General features: G+C 36.2%; 1 protein-coding gene across 1 annotated transcript in view; it reads left to right on the top strand.

Moving 5' to 3' along the window:
* The window catches only part of ATAD2 (ATPase family AAA domain containing 2), a 43,659-nt gene that overhangs the window by 6,709 nt on the left and 19,044 nt on the right, over nucleotides 1-17,906 (top strand). The window contains exons 2-15 of the mRNA XM_081322369.1: nucleotides 182-333; nucleotides 1,771-1,820; nucleotides 3,238-3,406; nucleotides 4,670-4,766; nucleotides 5,832-5,916; nucleotides 6,542-6,652; nucleotides 7,372-7,489; nucleotides 8,184-8,291; nucleotides 8,565-8,673; nucleotides 8,901-9,016; nucleotides 11,161-11,335; nucleotides 11,409-11,497; nucleotides 15,472-15,631; nucleotides 16,918-17,008. Of these exons, the coding sequence (XP_081178495.1) occupies nucleotides 182-333; nucleotides 1,771-1,820; nucleotides 3,238-3,406; nucleotides 4,670-4,766; nucleotides 5,832-5,916; nucleotides 6,542-6,652; nucleotides 7,372-7,489; nucleotides 8,184-8,291; nucleotides 8,565-8,673; nucleotides 8,901-9,016; nucleotides 11,161-11,335; nucleotides 11,409-11,497; nucleotides 15,472-15,631; nucleotides 16,918-17,008 (1,630 nt within the window). The remainder of the gene's footprint in view (nucleotides 1-181; nucleotides 334-1,770; nucleotides 1,821-3,237; nucleotides 3,407-4,669; nucleotides 4,767-5,831; nucleotides 5,917-6,541; nucleotides 6,653-7,371; nucleotides 7,490-8,183; nucleotides 8,292-8,564; nucleotides 8,674-8,900; nucleotides 9,017-11,160; nucleotides 11,336-11,408; nucleotides 11,498-15,471; nucleotides 15,632-16,917; nucleotides 17,009-17,906) is intronic.

The raw sequence follows: 17,906 nt of genomic DNA, 5'->3' as shown, positions 1-17,906 counted from the left end.
AGCAGTTTAAGACATGATCATTTGAGGGATCACTTCTCTATCTTTACTTTGTTTTAATAACTCATAGAAGTATTAAATCAGAATTAATGTGTGTAAATATTTCAAATAGAAATGAGTTACACATCAGAGTTAGAATGTAATTAAATATGCATTTTTAATTATCCTTATCGTGTTGCTTCAGGAGTTCTCTTCAGACAAACAATGTGAACATTTCACAAGACAGCATGCGTTGAGATCTATGAGGAAAAATAATCAACATTATTCAGACCCTAGCTTTGACAAAAAGATGTCAACACTGAGTGAAAATGGGATTAACAGGAAACACTTTACAAGGTATTTTTTTTTCTTTTACAGATCTCTTGGTAAAATTATGTTGTACTTGGATCTTTTATAGCTCAGCAATGTTATAGGGCTTGGAAATAATCATTTTCTGATTAAAAACTTACCTATTTTCTAAGAAAAGTCTACAGAAATAAAAAAATATATAAAATAGTGTATTCCAATGAGTGTTTATAATAACTTAGAAAAGCACAAATGTTTTAAAAGGATGTTTGGAAAACCAGCAAATTAAAAGGAAATTCTATTATGTTTATGTTCTTGGTTACTATCAGTTTGAACTCCAGTGGTGAGGAAACTTTGAGAAAAGAAACACTGGGTCCTATGCATGAGCATATAGTCCAATATAAATTGATTGAATTCACAGAACATTTTTGAACTCTAAAGTAGTAGTGGTGGGGATGTTTATGATAATATAAATGAATTCTGCAAATAGACAGTTTGATTTATAGAAATAAATCAGTTTGAAAGCAACACACATGTTTTAATAATTGCAGCTGTGGTTGGTGTATTATGTAGATAGGAAGGTACAGTTTATTCATGATTTGTGCCTGATCTTTTTCTGTGTACCCTATCCTCAAGGCCTTACTTTGTGTATAAAGCTCATTTTTTTCCCCAACAAACCATGGTATCAGCACAGCCCAACAAACTGTGGTATCAGTACAGCCAATTAACCATAATTAGCCATAAATTGGATTTGACCTTAAAAATGAACTAATAGGGAATAGAATATTTGTAGCTCCACGCAACCACTGGAATAATCCAATTTGAAATTTATAAAAGCATTGATAAAAGATTCTCCAAGAATAGACAGTAGAAGAGAATATATGTAGCCGACAAATGAATTGTAGAGTCCTTAGTACTCTGAGCTTGGCTGTTTGCTTGCAGATATTTCGTTACCCAACTAGGTAATGTCAGTGCTAGTAAGTATGGGTACTGCTGCCATGAATTCTTTCAATACTATAGACAGAAGAAGTGTTGTGACATTGAATGAAATACTAGGGATTTCCTGATAGCTTGGCATTCAGACAAATCAGCCATTAATACATATAAACAACATTTACACAGCATTCAAAAGTAAACACTAAAAAAGCTAAGAAGGAAAGAAAAAGACCAGAATACATCCTTTCCAGCAACTGACACCCAGATAAACTGAGGTGGTTAACACCAGATAATCAGATAGTAAGTCTAAGTATAGTAGAGACAAGGTAACAAAGCAAATAAAAAATGGAATAATTATAGCTAGTGAGTAAGGAGGTAGTAAAGAGGTATACAGAAACTGACGGGAGTGTATAGAAACTAAAACAGGAACATTTTGTTGTTAAGTCCACTTGATTCTTCTGATACTAAATCTCATTCTAGTACTGACCCAAATGAAAGCCATACACTGGATGTCAAGCTGATAAAAATCTTGTTATCTTTGCTTCTGTGCAGACAACTGGCTAGAATGCAGGCAGGTGGAAAGAATGAAGATGGTGAAGAAGGTAAATCTAGTAAAATACACATTCTGTTGGATGTGGATAGGCTACAGAGATTCAAATAAATTGAAATTTCTGATTTAGAGAACTGTCATTTATACAAATCATCCTTGGATTTGCTTTTGCAAAGGTGGCCTTGGTGGCTGGAAGTTTGTAATGTGCAAAACATTCTATTCCTGCTGAACCATGTTAAAACTGGGGGGAAATGCACATTTCCAGTATTTTAGTTTGTATGAAATATAAAGGTTTATTTTTCCAGACAGAGGTTGGGTGGCAAAGGAGGAAAGGAAGCCTCCGGAAAGATTTGATAGCAATGGCTGAAAAAGGGAAGGATATGCCCCTGGCACTGCAGAGGGAGACAAGGAACATTTATACCTCAACCTTGTCACTCTGCTCAACAGGATGTTGTTTCATCTGAAATCTGAAAATTAGCCAAAAACCTCTTGGGATTCGTTTGTGCCAAAATGTGGCTTCAGAATTTTTAATAAACTTATCAGTGCATTGGATCAATCTCCATGCTATTCATATTTTTGGGTGACAGGTTAAGTGTGTTTCCTTTTTGTCCTCTCAAATAATTTACTTGGATTTCAGTAAGTCATTTGATAAAGTAGACCGCAACTACTTGATAAGATAGAAAAATGTGAGTTACACAGCATCAACACCAGATGGATTCGTAGCTGGCTGACAATCCGTGCTCAGCGTGTGGTCCTCAATGGAACTGCATCTACATGGAGGGAAGTGTATAGTGGGGCGCTCCAGGGCTCTGTTCTGGGCCCAGTGCTCTTCAACCTACTACTACTACTACTACTACTAGTACTAATAATAATAATAATAATAATTATAATAATAATAATAATAATAATAATAATAATATAATGTTGGAAGGGACCTTGGAGGTCATCTAGTCCAACCCCCTGCTCAGGCAGGAAACCCTATACCATTTCGGCTCATATCTAAGTGATTGCTCCTAAAGTTTTCTGATTTCCCATCACCATGGCAACCTTTAATGCTCTCTGCTGTGCCATTCAAGATTTTTTTTCCCAATCAGGATAAGTCAGCTTTGTGAAAGGTTAGGTAGGTAGAAGCGTGCAGTAGAAAAAAGGGACTTGAAAAGAAGTGTATTCTTTTAGATACAAAGTTACTTCATTGAGATGAATAACTCCATTGTTTGCATTGAGAAAGTTACTTTTAAACTGAGATGTTACTAATTTATTACATAGATGAGGATATATGAGTGGGGGATGCTTGTCATATTTAAAGGCAATTCAGTTATGTTGGGGAGCTATATCCTTGAAGACATAAACACAATTTTAAAAAATATCTCAACATACAGATTGAAAGTGAAGTGGAATTTAATTGAGATGATCCTTAATTTAGGAAACATGCTAAGTGCAGCAGACAAAAGTTCTTTGTTTTACTTTAGGATCTGTAGTTCCTGTAACCAGGTCCCTGAACGAAGGAGTAGATGGGAAGCCTGAAGAACACGTTGCGGAAGAAAATGGGGATGTTGAAGTCCGTCGCAGTCGCAGAATTAGACAAAGTCGCTATAGTACTATGAACCAGTCGGTTCTGTTTGACAGACTAATTACAAAGTAAGGCTGTTTTATCTTTTTATTTCCTTCATAAATGATTCCTTCTATAAAAAATAAGAAGCTCCAGTTGATTAACAGTTCTTCCGTTTTGCATATTGGAAGTTTGGAAGACCACAAACTGAATAAGGTCAGAACATGTGTAGCGGCAGAGCTATGCTTCTAGGGGCAATTCTTTGCTTTTTGAACAGACACTTTTAAGAGCTAAATACAGGTAGTGCTTGACATGCAACAGTTCATTTAATGACTGTTCGAAGTTACTGTCCGAAGTTACAACATCACTGAAAAAGTGACTTGCAGCATCCCCATGGTCACATGATCAAAGTTTGGTCGCTTGGGTGCTGCTTCATATTTATGACTGTTACAGAGTCCTGGGTTTGTGTGATCCACTTTTCTGACAAGTAAAGGCAATGGGGAAGCCAGATTCATTTAACATCTGTGTGACTAATTTAAAAGCTGCAGTGATTAACAATTGTGGCAAAAAAGTCGTAAAATGGGGCAAAATTCCACTTAGCAACTGTCACATAGAAACAAGTTTTGGGCTCAGTTATGGTCATAAAGTCAAGGACTACCTGTAATGGTGCCTATGGGTATCGATTTTTGACAAGATACTTTGTTTGATATAGTAGATCCTTACACCAACTAAGTAAAATAAGCTTCTAATAAAATAAAACCAATATGATGCTGGAATGCTGCATAGCAAACACCAATACCTGTTTTGCTACTTTAAGCATGGAATATTCTGGATAACTCTGGAATATTCTCCCATTATCTATTGATTAATGCTTTTCTGGGGAATGTCCCAAATCCACATTATTTGTTTTCTGGTAAATGAGTGTTTATGATTAACCATACCCGCCATAATAATCATTCTCTGAGAGTACTACCACGTACTCTCAAAATTCCAAATATACCCCTTTTGGAAAATATTACATACACCTGCACTACAATTCTAGCTTTTCTTTTTTTCACTCCAAAATGGTAGGAAATTTTGTATTTGTTTTGTTTTGTTATGATATAATAGAAGGAGCTCCAAGAGTAAGGAAAATGGGCAAACCTTCTGGAATGGGCAGCATACAAATGAACAAAGAAACAAACAAATAGGGGCCTTATTGCTTGCCTGTTGATGTACGCAGGATTGGACCTGCATTTATTAATAGTTCGACCTTACTATGAACTGAAGATACAGTATTGTGGCATTCTTTGTTCAATTGAGTCTTCGTTAATATTGTTTTGCTTAATTATTTGTTGCATACTTTTTGTCAGTACTGCAGAAGCTGTGCTACAAAAAATGGATGATATGAAGAAGATGCGCCGTAGACGAATGATGGAAGATCTTGGGGTATTCAATGGTAGAAAAGGAGTAAGTATACATTCATTGTGGAGGCACCAATATTTTTTTATTGCTTTTGCTTTGATCGTTTGAACATAACCTGAACAAATTCTAAGTACCGTATTTTTCGGACCATAAGACGCACCGGACCATAAGACGCACCCAGTTTTTAGAGCAGGAAAACAAGAAAAAAAATTATTTCTCCTTCCCTTTCTCTCTCTTTCTCTCCCTCCCTCTCCCATTGTCGCTTCCCTCCCTCACTCCCTCCCTCTTTGTCCTTCCCTCTCTGCATTAGAGCAGTACCCGCGGAGGCGGCCCTGCAGCCCGGCTTTCTCTTGCAGAAAGCAAGCTGAAACGGAGCGAGAGAGATTGCCAGAAATGCGAATTGGCCGATCCCGCGCTCCTGCAAACTCCCTCGCTCGGTTTCAGCTTCCCTTGCTACAAGAGAAAGGCTGAAACGAGGCAGATTGCAGCAGCGCGAGATCAGCCGATTCGCATTCCTGGCAATCTCCCTCACTGCGTTTCAGCCTGCTTTCTCTTGTAGCAAGGGAAGCTGAAACCGAGCGAGGGAGAGTGCAGGAGTGTGAGATCGGTGTTTCTCAGCACATGCCGATTCATGCTCCTGGCAATCTCCCTTGCTTTCCACTTGCATAGGTTGGGGCTGGCCATACGGATCACCTTCGGACCATAAGACGCACCCTTGTCCCCCCCCCCACTTTTGGGGGGAAAAGTGCGTCTTATGGTCTGAAAAATACGGTAATTCTAATTCAACAGGAGATATTTTTCCCCCCCAAAATCATTAAACTAGAAGTGCTATTTGTAAGGCCATGGAATTGGCTGTGAGCTGTCTCTGCATCCTCAAACTAGATCAGGACAAAGGCCAAACGCATGTGCAGGCAACCAGTAGTGGTTTCAAAAGCAGTTCTGTGAGACAAATATAGCTGAGAAAGGTGTGCATCTATACATTATGAAGTATCTTTTTCAGCAGATTTGCACAGTCCAATATTCTGATTCCATTTACTGTATCTATTGAAATTGACATAGAAGCATCATGTAATAGCGGATTACTCGAGTGAGCTTTTATGCTATTTCCAGGGAAACCTTGATATGTACTCCAGAGGAAAGCCAGCTATCCAAAGGACTGATGAAGAAACCTCTGACAATCAGGATGGAAGTGCAGGTTATTGTGCTGTTTTTACTATGCTGTTATATATGAAAATTTGAAGTGTGGGTAAAGAGTGAAGGATATACGTGTGGGTAAATGAATGAAAGATGTTTTGGTTAAAACTTCTGAGAAATATTTGGTTAGCTTCTGTAGGGATATAGACTAGGTCTTGATCCAGCCATTATAACTGCTCTTACGAATTGATTATCTAGAGTTTTCAGCTTAACCCCTGGTGATCCTCACAGGATTCACTATTATATTTCATTTTTGCATATGTGTAATTACACCTGTTTTCAAGTCAGTTTTGACTGTTGGCAACTGCCTGGACCAGGTCCTTGCAGTTGTTAGGTGGTTTTTTTTCAGCGATAGGGGCAACATTTTCAAAGGTGTTTGCTATTACCTTCTTCCAAAGTTTGAGATTATCTCTGTTTCCTTCAGATCTTTATTAAAGCCTTGAGATAGCTTCAAATTAGATCTGGTTTGGTTTGGGCATTGAAAGCTGAATTTTATAATGAAAAAAATAAAACTGATAATGTGTATGTTCCTAGCCAAAATAGGTAATAAAATTACATAGAGCAATTGTAAAATTTGTTATAGGTTCAGAACCTTTATTAAAGTTAGAACAATTTATTTTAAGTAGAATCTTCAGAAGAAGTTGAGGACCATGAAGATGAAGATGGAGAAGAAAACCAAAAGCGCTATGATCTCCGGCAGCGAAAAACTGTTGTACGTTATCAAGCCTCACCAGAAAGTAGGTTACAAATTTTCAAGATCAAAATATCTATTTGGCTCAGTTCTGTAATTGTACCATCTAGCCTTATTTCTAGAATCCATTTAATTGTTACTCTGTACTGCTTGGTTGGAAGTTTTAAAAAACATTCTGAATTTTTTTTAAAAAAAAATCCAGCTCATCTCGTTGTGGTTGTGAATATATTACTTGGAAAAGTTTCTCAGTGCTATAAATCTGTTTTTGTTTTGCTTTGGGTGGGACTGTCATCTTAACATTTCATGCAGCTGTACATCTTTATTGTGTAACTTTTCAGCCAATGCTTCCTAGATTTAATTTCTGAATGTCTTTCAGGAACGAAATTAACAAAAACTTTGTACAAGTTTTACCAAGAGTTAAAGTGCGATAGAATTTAATATTTTATTGTTGTTTGCATATTTTAGATTATGTTTGTTTGTATTTTTATACCCTGTATTTTGCTCTGGGAAGTCGGGGAGAGGGGAGGGGAGGTTGTATTCAAAAATGTATTGTAAAACTTTTCAATAAAAAAAAACTTTGTACAAGTTAAAATTAAGCATGTTTGGCTTTTCATAAACAAATGATTTGCTACATGATTTGCTGTCTTTCCCTCATTTTTCTCGCTTACCAAGAATTAGGTTGTGGTCTACTTTGATTATCTATTGTAGAAGTGAGAATATTAACCTCTTTTTTTTTAAAAAAAAAATGTATGATATTGTTAACAGAGCCCAGGCATCCGAAGAAGCCTAAATTATTTTATGATGATGCAGCCTCTCCAGTAAGACAAGGTTTCCCCTTTAGTCCTGCAAGACCACGGAGCCCTTTCTGTAAAAAAATAAATAGGTATGTTTTTGTGTGTGCAAGATATACAGTAGCAGCAATGCTTCATATATTGCTTGTACCCTGTAATTAATTTAGCAAAAGTTAATTATAGTTTATTATAGAATAAACTTTACTGTCTGAGCTTGTGACCATGGGGACACTGCAGTGGTTTTAAGTCACTTTTTTCAATGCCGTTGTAACTTCAAATGGTTGCTAAAAATGGTTAAAAATTGAGAACTACCTATATTTGTAAACACACCAATCAGCATATATTAGGAAGAAATATACTGGCTTTCTGTGAATCTTGAAAATAGTATCTTTTAGATTTTTCAAGATTTTTGAGGACTTGTTTCCTTATTCAGCTCCATTATGCTGAGTGACAACTACATGTATGTCCTCATAATATTGTTTTCAAGAGAGATTTGATAACTTGGTTTACATATTATACAGTGTCAAATATCAGTTTGTTAGTTTAAATTAAAATTATGCTTTGCTTGTCAGTCTATGTCAGCGTGACTAACCATGACTGTATTCAGCCATTTTAGATTTATGGAGGAAATCCGACATGGATTTAACTATATCCCCTCCTTATTCTTCCACCCTTTTTTTTACTCAGCTCAACCACTCATATCTACTCATATTCAGCATATATTTACTAATATATTAATACTTGCACAACATGCATTTTCATACTTATTCTTTTAAAAAAAAATAGGCGAAAGCATGCAATTCATAATAGTGATTCCACAACTTCGTCATCATCTGATGATGAAGAACGCTTTGAGAGACGTAGGAAAAGAAGTCGCAACAAAGCACTGAGCAGGTATTTATTCAAAGTGGGTAGTGGTTTTTTTTCCAGAGATTACATTGAGGGGGGGAAAAATTGTAAATTCTAGCTTTCCATAATTAAATGCTACCAGGATTTAACAGTTGTTTGTCACATTGGAATTGTATAGTCATTGCTATGTAAAACAAGTTTTCAAATTTAACATTAAATAAGAAGCTACATCTATTTGCTTTTCATGGTTTTAAATTTTGGCTAAATTAAATGGTACTTTCTACTTCAGCACTTTCAATAACTTAATTCCCAAACTAGGTGCCTTCCACTAAATTTTCAAAAAGATGAGTTGAAGGGAATCCACAGAGATCGAATGAAAATTGGAGCAAGCTTGGCTGATGTTGATCCAATGCAAATAGACACTTCAGTAAGGATTTGATGTCTTACTTTCTGATATTTTTAATGTATTTTTATTGTTGATTAATTGTATGATATCAAGTTATTGTTGACTGCTAGACACCATATAGATTGAGATGTTCTTTACATATTGGTAATAACTTAAATGACACTTGTAAGGATTGCATAGCTAACCTTCAGCCTTTATTTTGGCTATGATTTTTATGATTTTCATTTGTCAACTGTCTCCCTTTTTAGGTACGATTTGATAATGTGGGTGGACTTTCTGATCATATTTCAGCTTTAAAGGAGATGGTAGTTTTCCCACTACTTTATCCAGAAGTATTTGAGAGATTCAAGATTCAGCCTCCAAGGTAGTACTTCAAATTATTTCCTTTTATTGGATGTTAAAATCTTTTTAAAATTTGGACTTTCTTGGGATAGTTTCTTAAGATCTTTAGGCAAGATAATTTCTTAATAATCACTTTGATGCACTGTTTGGATCAATTTGTCTAGCATGTTAAAACTGACAAGGTTTACTATAGTCATAGTAGTTTACAAAAATATACATGTGTTCTAAGTTTTTATTATGTTAATTTATACTATATTATATTAAGAAGTACCCAAACCTTAAAAGGAACCTGAAAGTGTCCTTGAATTATTTTTGTGTAAAGTTTTGTAATTTCAAATTACTGTATTATAGTCAGACTTCCACAAGAGATAATGCAGAATATAAACAAGTCCTAATTAAGAAAAACCAAATTAAGAATTGGGGAATGCATTATTTACAGAGGTTAAAAATTGAAGTAATTATTGGAGCTAAGAGAATGTAAATATAGTAGCCAACACAAAAGCACAAAATATAGGAGAAAATAACCATTAAAAAAATCTGGACCAAAGAGTAGTCCTAAATGCTATGTATGAGTTTTGCATTTGTTTACAGCCTTTGTCAGAAAACTGTTCAGAATAGCTTTAGTTGAATCAGCATCACCTAAAACATTCCTCTAGAAGTTTTGCAAGCTCCCTTTTATTTTTATTTTTTATTAGCTTAATTGTTGGAGACAATCTCTGATTGCTTAAATAAATAGGTTGTTGGTTTCTATTATGTTTGCACATTTATTTATCCTTGAGTGGGAAATCCATTCATATTGCATCCTTCTGAAGAGCCATAGAGATTCATTAAATACTGCAGCCAATTGATAAATTTTGGTTTCAGTTCATTCTGTCATGTCTGCATCTGCTCTTAGAACTCCTGAAATCAGATAAGAATGCATATCAAAAACCTGCAGGTTATTTCAACAGGACGTTAACACTGCAAAGCATTCAGATCACTAAAAATCTAAAATCTGGAGTATAATAACAACAACAACAACAACAACAACAATATACTCTTCAGGGCCATGCTTACTGCAGCTGTGAAGCTGATTTGAGAATTTAATTTTTTTAAATAACTTCCTGTGCATTAGTACTAAGAGAAGGGATAGCAAAGACACACATTTTAAAAAATTGAAATGAAATATGTAAGATAAAGATGATTAAAATTGCCATCTTCTTTATTCTTGGTAGCATATACAGTCCTGTTGTTCTAAATTTCTCAGCTTTCATGATCCTTTCTGTAATTTTAACAAAGAGACTGTTACTTTGGTGTCCAAAGGCATGGTTGCCACCTCTTGAGTTCTTACCTCATACGAGAGGAAATTCACAGAAAACTATTCAACAGAGCATTTGAGTCCATAATCATGAACAAAAACTTGCCCATAATATCTGGCTTGTTAATTTAGAACCCAGAAGTTTGGAGATCTGTTACAGAAAATTTATAGATCCTTAAAGTACAATATTCAGATGCCCTATGGAATTTCAAGTGGAGAAATTCCGAGACTTCCCAATTACATATATGTAAAATCTAGCGTTCTGGGAAATTTATGAATGGAGACATACTCAGCTCCATTGCTGAATTGGTTTTTTTATTCTTTCTACGTCAAGATTGCTAAGCTATCTAGTATTGATTTGTTCTTTTATATATTGCCTATCTTGGTTACTTTTTTTTATATGTGGTTTTATCTGTTCATTATGCGCTGCCCAGAGTCACCCTTGTGAGATGGGTGCTATATAAATATGATAAAAAAACAAACGTGACTGACTGTTCCACAATTGGTTTGTGGTTTTGCAGAAACTTTTAAACTTCAAAACAAGAAGTGAGATTTCCTTCAGTTAAGATGAGTAACTTCTGGAAAATAGCTGGAGCGATAGTGAGGAAGACATTCTTGTGTTTGTGAGAAAATGCCCTGAGCCGGCTGCAGTTTGTTACCATTGAGGATAGGATTCTTAATTAGCATGCTCATACCTCCAAATTCATAGGCACCAATATTGATCACTAAGAACATCAGTGTAGTAAGCTCTGTATCTTTTATGTGCTGCTTGTAGGTTTTTCTTAAAAATCTGGTTGCCAAAGTCTTAAAAGTGATTAGGTGGAGTATGCTAAAATAATTACTTTAACTGCAAGTTTGAATTCTTCCAGGGGCTGCCTTTTCTACGGTCCACCAGGTACTGGAAAAACTCTTGTTGCCAGGGCACTTGCCAATGAGTGCAGTCAAGGAGACAGAAGAATAGCTTTTTTTATGAGAAAAGGTGCTGATTGTCTCAGTAAATGGGTGGGCGAATCTGAGCGACAGCTTCGTCTGCTGTTTGATCAGGTAATTTTGCTTTCTTTGTATCTTGTGTTCTGCATAGCTATTTGAATCATAATTAATTTGAATGTCTTTTTAGGCCTTTCAGATGCGTCCTTCAATTATATTCTTTGATGAGATTGATGGCCTTGCTCCTGTACGGTCCAGCAGACAAGATCAGATTCACAGGTATGTTGCTTGTAATTAAAAAACTATAGCTCGTCGAAATTTCTTTGAACTTCAGTATGATGGGTTCAATTCAAAAGATTGTAAAGGGTAAGCTGAGCCTTGGATCCATTCTATTTAGAGAAAATTAGGACAGAAACAGTTAAATAAGCAAGGAAAGATAGTATTTAGTTATTTGCCAACATAAATAACTACTTTTGATCAAGTAATAGGCATATGTTTGATAAACTCATTACATCATGCATGAAAGTAAAATATCTGAAAATCTTGCAGATTTTAGCTGGGGTGGCTTTCATCTGCAAATTGCTATATATTTTCTAGCGTTTCTCTGTTACCGTGTTATGAAAAAAAAATCTGATCTGAAATGTACCTCAGCTGTCTTTTTTAAAAAAAGTGAAATCCTGAGACTTCCTGTTCCGGTGTTCAGTGAGCCAGCCGGAGACCCTGATCCTCCGGCTGAAATTTCTTTTTGTTGGGGACCCTAAGGGGCCAGAATCCACCCTGGAGGGGTGGACTGAAGGAAGGAAATTCCAGGGATCTAGGAGAGACGGCAATCTCTCCGAACAACCCAGGAGAACCCTCCCAAAAAGTGACAGAAGAAAAGGCTGGCTAACGTCGTGTCCAGTCACAGCTGAAATACCAACGGGTCAAAGCGATCAGATAAGCGAATAATAAACAGCATGCTTGAATCTGGGTAAGAATATTGATTTTCTTTATCCTATCTACTTTTCCTGAAGAAGAAACCCCAAGATAAAATCTCCGAAGAGATTTTGTTTGGGTGGTGCCTTTTTTATTTTTTTGGAGACGGAACAAACAGAAAGACATGATAAATGAGTAAATGCTGACACCTGCTGGCGGATGAGGATCTCTTTTTTTCCTTCTTTTCTTTTGTCTTTGAACTCTTAAGCTATTAAACTGTACCTGTGTAAACAATAACATGGCTGAAACAATGAGTACGTTACAAAAAGAAGTATGCGATGAGCAACAACTACTTCAAAGGACAATAAACTACATAGAGATGCAAAATAATTTTGAGAGGATGAATCAAAATGCAAAAGATCAAAATGCTTACTCTACAAAAGATATATAGTAAGCAGCGAAGCTTCCAAAGGACAATGACCTTAAACTACAAGATAATGCAGAAGAACCTTGAGAGTATGAACCAAGTTACTTTCAACTTAACTTCATTTCAAGAACTTCTGCAGGAGAAGATAGCAGAGATGATTAAATGTAACCCTGAGGAAGGAGACTGGAGGATGGAACTATATAAAATAAAAAAACATGACAATTCAAAAAGGGAAATATTTTAATATGTCTAAACAATTTGGAATATAGGGGAAAGAAGATACATATGTTTGAATTTGGCTGAATAACGGGAAAATCTTGAAATATATTACTTTTAGAGGGATTTTTCCCCCTTTCCCTTTTGCTTTTTTGTTTTATTCTTTCATGTTGGAACAATTTAAACAGGAATAAAATATAAAAGATATGTTTTAAATGAGTTTTAGAGGATTAGATGACTGGAAATACTAAAGGGAATGTTTAAAGTTTAAATAGATTAAATATATTTTTAGTATAGGTTGAGAAGAGTGGAAATTGAGGAAATGGATATATTTGGAACTGGAAGAAATGCATATCCCTCTTTTTTCTCTTCGTTTTTTTTCTTTTTTCTTTCTTTCCCTCTTTAATTTTGTGTTTTTAATATTTTATCACTGGGGCTTGTTAGTTTAATCTTTTTTTTAACATTTGTATTATTGTGTTTTATTGTTAGCCGCCCTGAGTCCTTCGGGAGATATGGCGGCATATAAGTCCCAATAAATAATAAATAAATAATAATAATATTTGCCTCTCTTTTGTCTCTATTAAGAAATAAAAGTATAGAGGGTTTATATATATAAAAACAGAATTAAATTCATAAATGTAAATATAGCTGAATGTTGAAATGATTGTTATTTGTAAGAACATTTAGAATGTAAAAGGAGAAATAAGTTGTTCTTGTTCTTTTTTTCTTTTTTTCCTTTTTTATATTTTTACATTGATTGGGAAATACAAAAGTATGAGAAGGTTTGCATGAAGGGAGAAAAAAAAGATGAAATCCATCAACGTAAATATAGTTGAGTGTTAGAAAAAGACTGTTATTTGTAAATGTTTTTTTCTTTTTTTGGGGGGGGAAATAAACTGAAATAAATATAGTGACAGGATTTACGATAAGGCAACTAAAACGATATATAGGACCATTGAGATTATATATTTAACTGTTGTTAAACAAAATTGCTTTAATCTAATGTTTTGCAATGGACGATACGCTAGGGATAGGGGAAATCAAATGAAATTAACAGATGGAATATAGATTATAGAAATTAACTGTTAAGGATTGTTTTATAAATGCCACCCAGACAACATTCTGTTTTATAATGATTTATGTTATGTTAAAGAAAAAAAATTCTAATAAAATATATACCAAAAAAAGTGAAATCCTGCAGTTTCATACAAGCTTTTATGTATATCTATTCTTCAAAAATGATTAAAATGCAGTTTTCTACACCAATTTGTTAGTAATGTAGAAATGCAAAAATGAGCTGCAAAAAATGTAAAAAAAATCTTCCTGGAGCAGGGGTAGGCAACCTTGGCTCTTTTATGACTCGTGGACTTCAACTCCCAGAATTCCTGAGCCAGCTGAAGTCCACGGGTCATAAAAGAGCCGAGGTTGCCTATCCCTGTCCTGGAGGGACTAACTCAGCTGTTGTGAAGGTTGTTTGTCTCTTTTGGGGCTGGATTGTGTCCAGAAAAAAAATACTTTTTGTTATAGATAACACACTTCCAGAAACACGTTTGTTTATTGCTTTTAAAGGTGTGCGTACCTGTTCCTATTAAGCAACCCTAGGCAATTCACAACAGCAATAAAACCCAACAACTCTAAAACATAACCGCCAGTCAATCAAAAGCCAAAGCGCCTAAGCATCTCCTTAGGATGCTCCACAGCCAGCTTTAATTATGCTCATTCCATCCTGTCCTGTCTTATCTCAGCACCTGGGTGAAAAGCCGCGCCTTCTGAAGAGCTAAAAGGCAGGGGCCCTGCAGAATCTCCAGGGAAAGGGGCAGGGGCAGCCGTGGAAAAGGCAGTCTTCTGAGGTCCCGCTAGGTCAGGATTTCAGGGAAGAGATCTCAAGGATGCCTACCTTATCCAATCTGGAACAGGCTGATATTCTTAGGGAAAGGCAGTCCCACAAATAACCCAGGTCCCATGTAGGGCTTTAAAGATGATAACCAGCATCTTGTTGGGGGCAATATGCTGACTCTAAGCCACTTAAGAGAGGGCTGTAAAGCACTGTGAAGTGGTATATAAGTCTTAAGTGCTATTGCTAGCTTGAATTGCACTCGGAAAGAAACAGAGCCAGTGCAGCTTGCACAAAGAGGTGTAACATGGGCAAACCTAGGAACACCAATTCTGTCCATGTTGCTGTATTATGGACCATTTGTAGTTTTAGAGTAGTGTTCAAGGGCAGCCCCCATGTAAAGCATTTTGCATTAATTCAAGCAAGGAGTGCCTAATCATGCATGAGTGGGAGCAAGGACTCCTGGTTCAGGAAAGGGCAAAATCCAGAGCTGCTCTGTCTTGTTCAGGGTTAAGCAAAAGTCAGTTTCTCCTCAACGAGACCCTCACAGCCTCCAGTGACATCAGCACTGCATCGAGGACCATTCCTGCAATGCTTGAAGATGAACCATGTAATTAATAATCATATGAACAATATTTATTTATTGGTACCCGTTTTATGTGTATTTTATGCTTTTGCTTTATGTCCTGGCCTTTTTTTCGAAGACAGTACTTCTGATGTGCCAGGTTAAGCAAAACATAGTCTTCAGTCTGAAAAGGATTGTGAGGACTTGCTCTAAAATCACTTTTTTCAGACATTTAAAATAAGTCTTGTGGATTCTACCATGTAAAGGATAACATATTTTTAAATTTTGTTTTGAAGCTCAATTGTGTCTACGTTGCTCGCATTGATGGATGGCTTAGACAATAGAGGTGAGATTGTGGTGATCGGTGCTACAAACAGATTGGATTCCATAGATCCTGCTTTGAGAAGACCTGGACGTTTTGACAGAGAATTCCTGTTTACGTTACCAGATAAAGAGGTAAAAAATTCCACTACTTATGAATAATTAGCTTCGGCTTACCACACTGGAGCATTATATAGAGCAGACATGTCAAACACAAGGCCTGGGGGCCAGATCCGGCCCGCGAAGTGGTTTCATGTGGCCCGCGAAGCCATCCTGGAAACAGTGAGGGAACGGCCCCCGCTGCCAGCCTGAAGCCAATGTACAATTTCGTGGTGGCCATCTATGCTGAAATGCATTCAGTCTTAGCTCCACAAGGCCGGCTGGAAACAGTGAGGGACTGGCCCATGCTGTGTTGGCACTACCCCCTGGGCGCACGCTGGGGAGGTATCACCCTTTGTGAGGAATGAAGAAATGCACCATCGCCTGGAAGTGGCCAACACATGGCCCTGCCTACTTTGGGCAGGCTAGGGCCTGGGCAGCGTTGCGCTTCTCTTCAGATTCGTGCCACCCGGCTCAGCCTCTCGGCACTGTCAGGAAAGTGCCCCACTGCCTGCCAAAACCGGGCAAAACTCTTCAGTTAGAAATAAGACCATTAAAATCTAACATTAAGAAAATCATTAGACTGAAATAGAAAACTAGGACATTACAGGAAACAATCTTGTTGTTAATACTGTAATTCCATTCAATTTTCTATCATCTTTACTACTGTGGGTCACTAAATACCTTTGGGATGACCAAAAGAATTTTGTCTTCTTTTGCTCCTGAACAACAGATATTCAATTTTTAGCAGTTGAAAATTATATATAGCTATATAATTACACTTAAAACAGAGAGTAGTCTTATCAATATTATATTTATTATGCTAAATAAAATAATTGAAGTAACCATTTTGTGTTGTTTCCCTTATTTTAAATGGTAGCCCAATGATCTTTTTATATTCCACATTATATCATATATAGATTTGCATAATGAGCTTGTCATTCAGGCAATCCCATTTTTCAATCTACTTTAATATTCTAATGAGCCACGTTTCTCATAACTGCTGCACCTGCTACTGTTTGATTATTTCTTTGGTTTGAGACTTTTCTGAAAAACATGTCTGCCCATTTGAGTTTTTATCTTGTATTAAGATAAAAATCACATAAACTTTACTGTCTGTTACCTCTTTCCAAAGTAATTTTGTTATATAAATTAGAATTATATTGAGGAATTATAGTAATGAACAATACAGTAGTTTTCCTCTATTTAAAAAGCTGGTGTTAATGTAAGCATAGAGCATTCATGATCGGGAACTGGAATATTTGATATCTTAAGATTAAGAAAGCTTAAAGCTTTTTTCTTTTTTAAATTTATGTTTCTAGGCAAGAAAGGAGATTCTTAAGATCCATACACGAGAATGGACCCCTAAGCCATCTGAAATATTTCTACAGGAGGTTGCTGAAAAATGTGTTGGTAAGAACAGGAATTCAAAATATTTTGCACAATCCATTTCCAAAGATATTGTTTTGTATAGTTGCTTGGAAATACAGCTTTACATATTCTGCTTTGACTTGATTTTTATAATTATTTAGAATGTGTGCAGGTATTTCATTATATACTTGCACAAGTTAATGACTAGCTTCATCTCGTGAGTATCTATTTTTGTGCAGTGATTAAGGTGCTGGATTAGAAACTGGAGACTATAAATTCTAGTCCTCCCCTAGGCGTGAAAGCCAGCTGGGTAACGTTGGGCCAGGTTTTTTTTAAGCTTAACCCACCTCACAGGAAGGATGGTGGTTGTGAGGAAACTAAGAGAGGAAAGGAATATGTATGCTGGGTTGAGTTGTAAAGAATAAAGATGGGCTATAAATATAACAGCAATAATAACTCTTGATTCTCCTTAAATCCAATAATAAAAGACTACTGCTGCATAAGCAATTGGTCCCAGAATTTTCCTAGTATTAGCTGGAAACTGGCAATGTGCATACAAAGCTCGGAATAATGTCATGATTTGTAGAAGTGAATCTTCTTTTTTTTAAAAAAAAAATTAAGAGAGGGGAAAAAAAATAGGCAAGGGATACAGGTAGTCCCCGATTTAGGATCGTTTGTCCAGTGATTGTTCAAAGTTACAATTGCCCCCCAATCACATGATTAAAATTTGGGCCCCAGCTCGGTGCTTTTGGGTATCTTATACTTTGACACAAGTACTGACCCCCTCTGCTACCTCAACTGACCTTTGACATCTTCTGCTGGTGGCCTGGGATCCAGGTGCTGGGTAAAGCTGTAGCCCTGGGAATACATAGGGTGAGGGTAAGGAGAGCCAATGGGGGTTCCAACCGGTGAAGGTGGGGGCTTTTCCTAGTAAATGAAA

The sequence above is a fragment of the Vipera berus genome (genome assembly GCF_964194415.1).
Source record: "Vipera berus genome assembly, chromosome: 3".
In the NCBI taxonomy this organism is placed as follows: Eukaryota; Metazoa; Chordata; class Lepidosauria; order Squamata; family Viperidae; genus Vipera; species Vipera berus.
This window is presented reverse-complemented; position numbering and strand designations above follow the sequence as displayed.